Source organism: Terrapene carolina, unplaced genomic scaffold (genome assembly GCF_002925995.2).
Source record: "Terrapene carolina triunguis isolate 2854851 unplaced genomic scaffold, T_m_triunguis-2.0 Scaffold67, whole genome shotgun sequence".
Lineage (NCBI taxonomy): Eukaryota > Metazoa > Chordata > Testudines > Emydidae > Terrapene > Terrapene triunguis.
The window spans coordinates 813,918-820,383 of record NW_020664418.1 but is presented as its reverse complement, the minus strand read 5'-3'; the positions used below and the strand labels follow the sequence as shown (position 1 = coordinate 820,383).

Here is a 6,466-nt window from a genome sequence, read left to right as displayed (position 1 = left end):
ATATTTCAATTTTTCCTCCTGATTTGGGACAAAAACAAATTTTGAAATATCAGAATTTCTAATGGGGCAGAAATTCCAATTTCACCAGCTCTCATAGTTCCCCGAGTCTAGAAATTCCACCGTACTCAAGGCCTCAGTTAGTGACCTGAAGGCCAGGACCTGCCCTGTCACCATTTGAGACTGTCAGTCCTGAAAAGTGCTTGAAACCCTGTCTGACCAAGTCTCACAAAATACTGCTAGTCTATTCTTGGCTTCATTGTCTGCCCCTGGGAGCCATTCCCCTGCCTTGATGAATCTGCAGTGCAATAACACAACCTAAGCGATGCCATATGAGCCAGTGAGGAAGGCGCTCAGAATGCCAGAGGAAAATTGCATTCTGTATAACATTCAACACAGTGTGAATGTTACAGCCAGGATGGTAAATAAGTGACTTGCAATTTTAAAGACAGTAAATGTTTAACAATCATATTGTTTAATGTGTGAAAGATAACTGACAAAGGGGGGGGGAAATGGAGCTTATGTGTCTTTTCTTGTTTGGTTCTTAAGGATGGAGAAAAACGGCATGATTTTCACATTAGACACCAAGGTGTTGTCTGCTCTGGGAGATTCTATGGATGACTAGAGATCTACTAGGATTGTGACACTGAAAATAGCAAAGAAATGAAAACTGATTAATAGAGAGGGAAAGACTATATAAACCTCTGTTTCTTGTTTTAACTCCTATTCAGCACCTCCAGCCCTTTCAGTTAAGAGCAGAGAAAGTTCCAAACTATAGCACTGTGTCATCCAAGGAGTCCTCCAGCAAAAACAGGAAGATAAACAGGAAGATTGACGTTCCTGATGTTTCTGACAACAAATATCAAACCCTTCCAGACCACCACTGTATACCATAAAGAAGCAAACCAAAAGGGCACAAACACAGGTCATCTTGATGGGAGAATCTTGTGGCTATGAGTTAAACTGAAGTCTGGTCAAAATGAGAAACAGCCTTTCATGGTTAATGAAGGCTGTGGTTTGTTCAATAGGCTCTAAGGGAAATAATATATTAAGTGGTGAAATCCAAGAATAATCTACCTCCACTGAAGCCAGATGAGCAAAACCCAAAGCAGTTTCATCTACCACAATGTAGCAATAATAAATATTTGATAACACGCGTCATACAGAGCTGATCAAAGGTTTGCATCTGCCTCTATTGCCATTCAAGGATAATACAGGCTGTTTATTTGTCATTGCCAAAATATGTATTTTAAGAAGGTGTTGGGGAGCTGAATTCACCAGGTCCAGGCACTGCTGAAGTCCTTGAATGGAAAGTGCTGTAGAAGTGCAGAGGATTATTACAGACCATTCTCCTGATTCCAATGGGGTTTGGATTAGAGACAGTATAGGGATAAAGGGCCAATCCTGCAAGGTGCTCAGGTGAAATCAACCCGTTGATTTCAGTGGGAAATCAGGGGCACTCTCCACCTGGAAAGAGGAGCATGGCAGTAGGCCTTTCGTTGTAATCAGTGGGTTTGACATCAGCCCAGTCATCATATGGCTCTTTTGCATACTGAAATTCCATTGGTTGCAATGCTTTTACAGTAACTACATTATATAGTCTTCTGATGCTATCCTAGCAGTGAAATGTCTAAAGTGTTCCAAAGATGGATTTTTTCTATTAAATATACTATAATGTTTCCACTAGAATATAATCCCCTAGATACAATTATATCTATTCCCCCATATGGTGGAAGAACAGAAACAAACAGACCAGCCATTCCCAACCTGTGGTCTGCAGAGCACTTACTGGTGGCTTGTGGAAAGCTGGTTCGTCCCATGGTGCTATCTTTTCCCTGGCTCCAGCTGCTACGCTGCACTAAGAGAACCACCACCACAACCACCTTTCCTCATGTTAATTTTTTATGCAGACAATTACCATGGTGGTGTTATGCGATCCTGAATGGGAGGGCAGAGGGAACTGGGTGAATGGGAGGGAAAGTACTCACTAGACAATCTCTCTAAGAAGGTATGGCCTGAGCTATGAAAAGTTTTGAGAGCTTCCCAAAGTAGACAACACTATTTGCCAGGGAGTAATCAGAGCCCCACTATATACATCCTATCATGAAAATGAAGATTCTCCCCACACCAGAGAATTGATAAGCGGAGGAACTGAGGATATCATCTATAGACTAATCTACATGTTACTGTTTGGAAGTGTGTACACGCACTTCCCCCACCTCAGACTGATCTGAATAGATCTGCAGTTTCCTTGACCTTTAAGTGAAACTTCTCCCCCCGCTCTTAGTTCTGTTTCATTGGCAGCTACAGAATAAAAGTCAGATCTGATGGCTATGTCATCACCAGAAATCTGTGTTTAATCATTCCAACAAGGGGTTATTTCCAAAGAACTTTTACAGTACATGTTATGGTTGGTTAAGAGTGAATATAGCTCTGCTGTTTGTAAATGGGAATACTGTCTGATTTCATTTGTTCATTATTTGACAAATAGCATGTGATCATGTAATTAAAAACCAGTATAGTAATGCTTACTCCCAATAGGGCAGAGTTAAGGCTCTGTGTACAATAGCAATGTTGCAATATCCTGACTTTTGCGTGTTTAGCTGTGCAACCCCAAGGTTTTCTTATTGCATTTTTGCTGTGTGGAATTTTGAATGATCTGGTGAGGGAGTCCATTCTGGAGAGAGATTGTGAAGAAAAGGGCCAGGCGGACAGGTCTGATGAGTGAGAGGGAGGCCACATAGCAAACAGGTCCTGGGAAGATCTTCTAGGTGCAATAAGATTAGAGTAAAATAAGTTTACTTTCATCCCAATTCTATGCACCATTCACAGATGGTAATTTTCCAGATGGAAGGGTTCATTGCATTCATGTACCCCAGACTGTACATGTGGGTGATCCAGCGGGGGGTGCCAAAGCCGCCCTCACAGAGCCCTGCTGACATCCATGGGGCTCCATGTGGGGGCCAAGGTCCAGCCAGGTGGATCGGATGGCACAATTGAGGGCCATGCATATAGCGAAGGTGGAATACCACTCTGCCCTTGGCTATTTTTCCCTGGAGTGGACAACAGAGAGGCTTGGAAATGGGCAGTGACTGTGACTTGAGCCAGTGGATTGCAGTGGCTAACTGCCTCTGGCCCCTGCACCACCTCCAGCCTGGATTTCTGGCTATGTCATCATAGTGCCACATGCTGCTCTGATCTTTCTGTCCCCTCACCTGGGCTGGGAAACTAGGAAATATTTCCTACTGCAGGCAGGAGGCTGGGTGGGCCGTCCCAATGCACCTTCATTACCCTTGCCTAGGCCACTGAGTGCTTGAGGGTTGGACCCGTTCTTATCTTCAGACCCACAAAGAGAGTTTAATTCCTTATCTTCAGGCTACGCTATCTGGGAAAAAGCAGGTTGAGGGGAGTGGGGGGGGCACCTCAGAGACTGGGGAGGGTCTCTGCTTCTCCACCATGAGAGGATCCTCTATGAGCCAGGCTGTAAAGGGCTTGGATCCATCTGCTTGGATCTGCAGTTCCCATGGCCTTTAAGTGAAAGCTCTCCTTGCTGAGTTGTTTCAAGCAGAAGGGAGCTGGGGGTAGCGATGAAGGAACAGACAGGCTGCAAGGCCAGGGGGGAAATACCCATGGGTTGCACCTGATCCTGTAATGGCTCATCTGAACCAGGCCATGAACTTCCAAAATGACCTCCGTATTTGGCGGTCCCTCCCACCCCCCATGGTCAAGCATAAAAGTTTCTGAAGAGGCTCCCCTGCCTGGGACTGAGCCCCTGGGTGACGTCCTGGCCCCAATTAAGTCAATGGGAGTTATGCCCAGAGCTTAAAGTGGGAGTGGGGTTTGCAAGGTCACAGACACAGATTTTTTTTTTTTTAATTCCCCGGGGTCCCTGAGGTGTGCACTTTAACATGATGTCTTGCCAGAACCGCTGCTCCCAGATTATGATAGACACCACACACACACTTTTTTCAGACCACTTTAAGCACTGGTTTTGTCATCGATTTAACTGGGGCCAGGATTTCATGCCTCACACAGAGAGAGAGAGGGAGAGAGAGAGAGAGAGAAATGCACAGTTTCAGGCCCTGCATAGCCTACTAGGTCCCAAATCTTGCGGCCCCACTATCCCTACATGGGTTTTGGAGCCCCAGGGAGCTGGCAATTCCAGGCTATGGGCTAGCATGGCTCCTTCCCTTGGATGGGGGGCAGCAGGAGGAAGATAGGCATTTAATTTAGCAGAGGCCCTGGGAGTTCAGCTTCAGGGCATCCCATGCCTGTACTTCGGTACACCCTCCTCCTGCCCCTCCCCCCGTGGAGAGCCTGTGTGCCTATACACTGGGGCAAAGGCTAACTCTGGGCAGCAGCAAGAGGAGGGGCTGCCAGTGCTTCTGATCTGGCTGGCACCGCTTGGGCTACCAGCCCCACACCTCCACGCTCTGTCCCCCTCCCCCGGGGGCTCGCAGCTCCACGCCTCCACCCCCCACGCTCCCTGCCCCGCCCCCCAGCTCTCCACACTCGCCCTCCACGCTCCGTACCCCCTGCCCCGCCCCCAGCTCTCTGCACCACTCGCCCCCAGTCCCCAACTCCAGTCCCTCCGTGCAGCGGGCCCTGCCCCAGCCTGGATCCCTCTCCCCGGCCCTCCACAGGCCTTTGCCGGCCTGGGGAAGCAGCGATCGGGGCCGGTTCCCGAGTCCGCTGCTCGCCTCCACCCCTTGTTCCTTCCCCGCCAGCCCCTCCTCCTACTCCGGAGCCATGTGGCAAGGACAAGCCGGGTAACCTCTGCACAAGGTCACCCCTCCCCCCGGGCTGCCGCGCCCCGCACCTGGGCACCCCCCGCGGGAGGCTGGAGCCGGGCTGCCGGCGAGCTGGGACCCTGGAGCAGCACGTGCCAAATGCAGCCCGGCCCGGAGCTCACCTTGACAGAGGCCAGGCGCTGTGCGGCGGCTGCCGGCCTTTCAGATCCGCCGCCTTGCTCTCCACCTGCTGCGTGGGACCTGCGGGGACACAGCGGGGTCAGGGCGGGCACGAGCCCCCAGGCGCGCCTGGGCACGACCCACAGTCCCCCGGCGGCACATCTCCCCGCCCCACGCCCCCTGCCCTCCCAGGTCAGACAGGCAGGCAACGGGGCACGGGGGACTCCCTGCCACAGGCAACGTGGTGCTTGAGGGCACGCTGCCGAGCGGGGCGGGGGGAGAGCTCAGAGGAGCAGCACCGGGGGAGGGGAAGCAGATCCTCCTGGCCCCGCTGGACAAAAACAGGGGCGCACCCCCCCCCCGCCGCCGAGCCTGCTCCCACCAAAGAGAAGCAGCTTCCCATTTGGCTCCCCCCTTACCTGTCCTTCTCTGGGTGGCTAGTTTGCTAGGTCCCCTGGTAATCGTGTACATCATGTGCCCCGCAGCTCCAGCTGATCGTGTGGCAGGGCTGGAGGGAGTCCAGCACCCAGCTTTACTGTTGCGGTGGGGAAATGTTTTCCCGGCTCCCGGAGCGGGCCACTAACAGAAGACGGGTCTAGCCAGAGCTGCCTGTTGCAAAACTCTTCCAAGATGCCTTTGACTTTAACTTCGCTGCGCAGAGCTTGGGACAGACAGTGATTCCCCTTTAACAGGCAGAGGGAGGCCGTGAGAGACAGCAGCATCTATGCAACACGCCCCCCAAGCCTCTTAAAGGGGCAGGTGGCGCCTCTGCTTCATTATCCAACTACAAAACACCTAAGGCGCACTGGATAGTTCTGCTCACTGAACGAGGGAAAATAGAGTGGAGGAAGAAATCGGGCCTTGGGCTCCTCCCTGTTCTCTCTGCATTTGCTGGGTGAATCAAATCTTTGGTGGTGTTTAACTGTTTTCTCTTTTGTAGCTAAGCCTCTTTGGCTGCTGCTGAACAGTTGTTGCCAGCCAAGCAGTGCCTGATATTAATATACAACCATTAAAAATAGTCCAGGCAAATAATCTTAAAAGCCACCACCAAAGGCAGGACGTTGGGGATTTCCAGCCACAGGTCTGCAAGGTAGCCCCATGATAGACGAACCTGTGCATCTTGATCTTTATTTACTGCACTGTGCCCTCAGGCATGACTCAGGGAGCACGGACATAAACTAATAAAAACACCTGGAGGTACATATAAAACCATCCCTTTTCAGAGGTGAAAACAGAGCCATTGCATCGCAAAATGCACTGTGATGTTGTTTCTGCAGATTGTCGTCCGACACAGCACAATTGTGATGATGTGTTGCAAGCTGCAACGGTTATTTTGGGGCTAGGATCAGCCTTGTGCCTATCCCCCCCCCCCCAAAAAAACCAGCAGCCGCTTTTGAAATGGGATGTGCATGTGCTGCACGCTAGAGGCCTGGCCAGTCCATCTCCAACTGACGTCAGTGGGGGATTGATTGAACCCTAGGTGTGGTGAACACAGGATTTCCCCAACAACAATCTAGATGACCCCCAGAGCAAGGATTAAAATCAGCACAGCTGCCAAC

The 6,466-nt window shown here is 50.6% G+C and overlaps 1 protein-coding gene across 2 annotated transcripts in view; it reads right to left on the bottom strand.

Moving 5' to 3' along the window:
- The window catches only part of MCRIP2 (MAPK regulated corepressor interacting protein 2), a 13,733-nt gene extending 8,222 nt beyond the window's left edge, over positions 1-5,511 (bottom strand). For both annotated transcript variants that reach the window (XM_026648182.2, XM_026648183.2), the window contains exons 1-2: positions 5,327-5,511; positions 4,910-4,988 (exon numbers count right to left, since the gene is read on the bottom strand). In XM_026648182.2, coding sequence (XP_026503967.1) covers positions 4,910-4,988; positions 5,327-5,381 — 134 coding nt within the window. In that variant the 5' untranslated portion in view covers positions 5,382-5,511. The remainder of the gene's footprint in view (positions 1-4,909; positions 4,989-5,326) is intronic.
- Between the last annotated feature and the right edge of the window lie 955 nt (positions 5,512-6,466).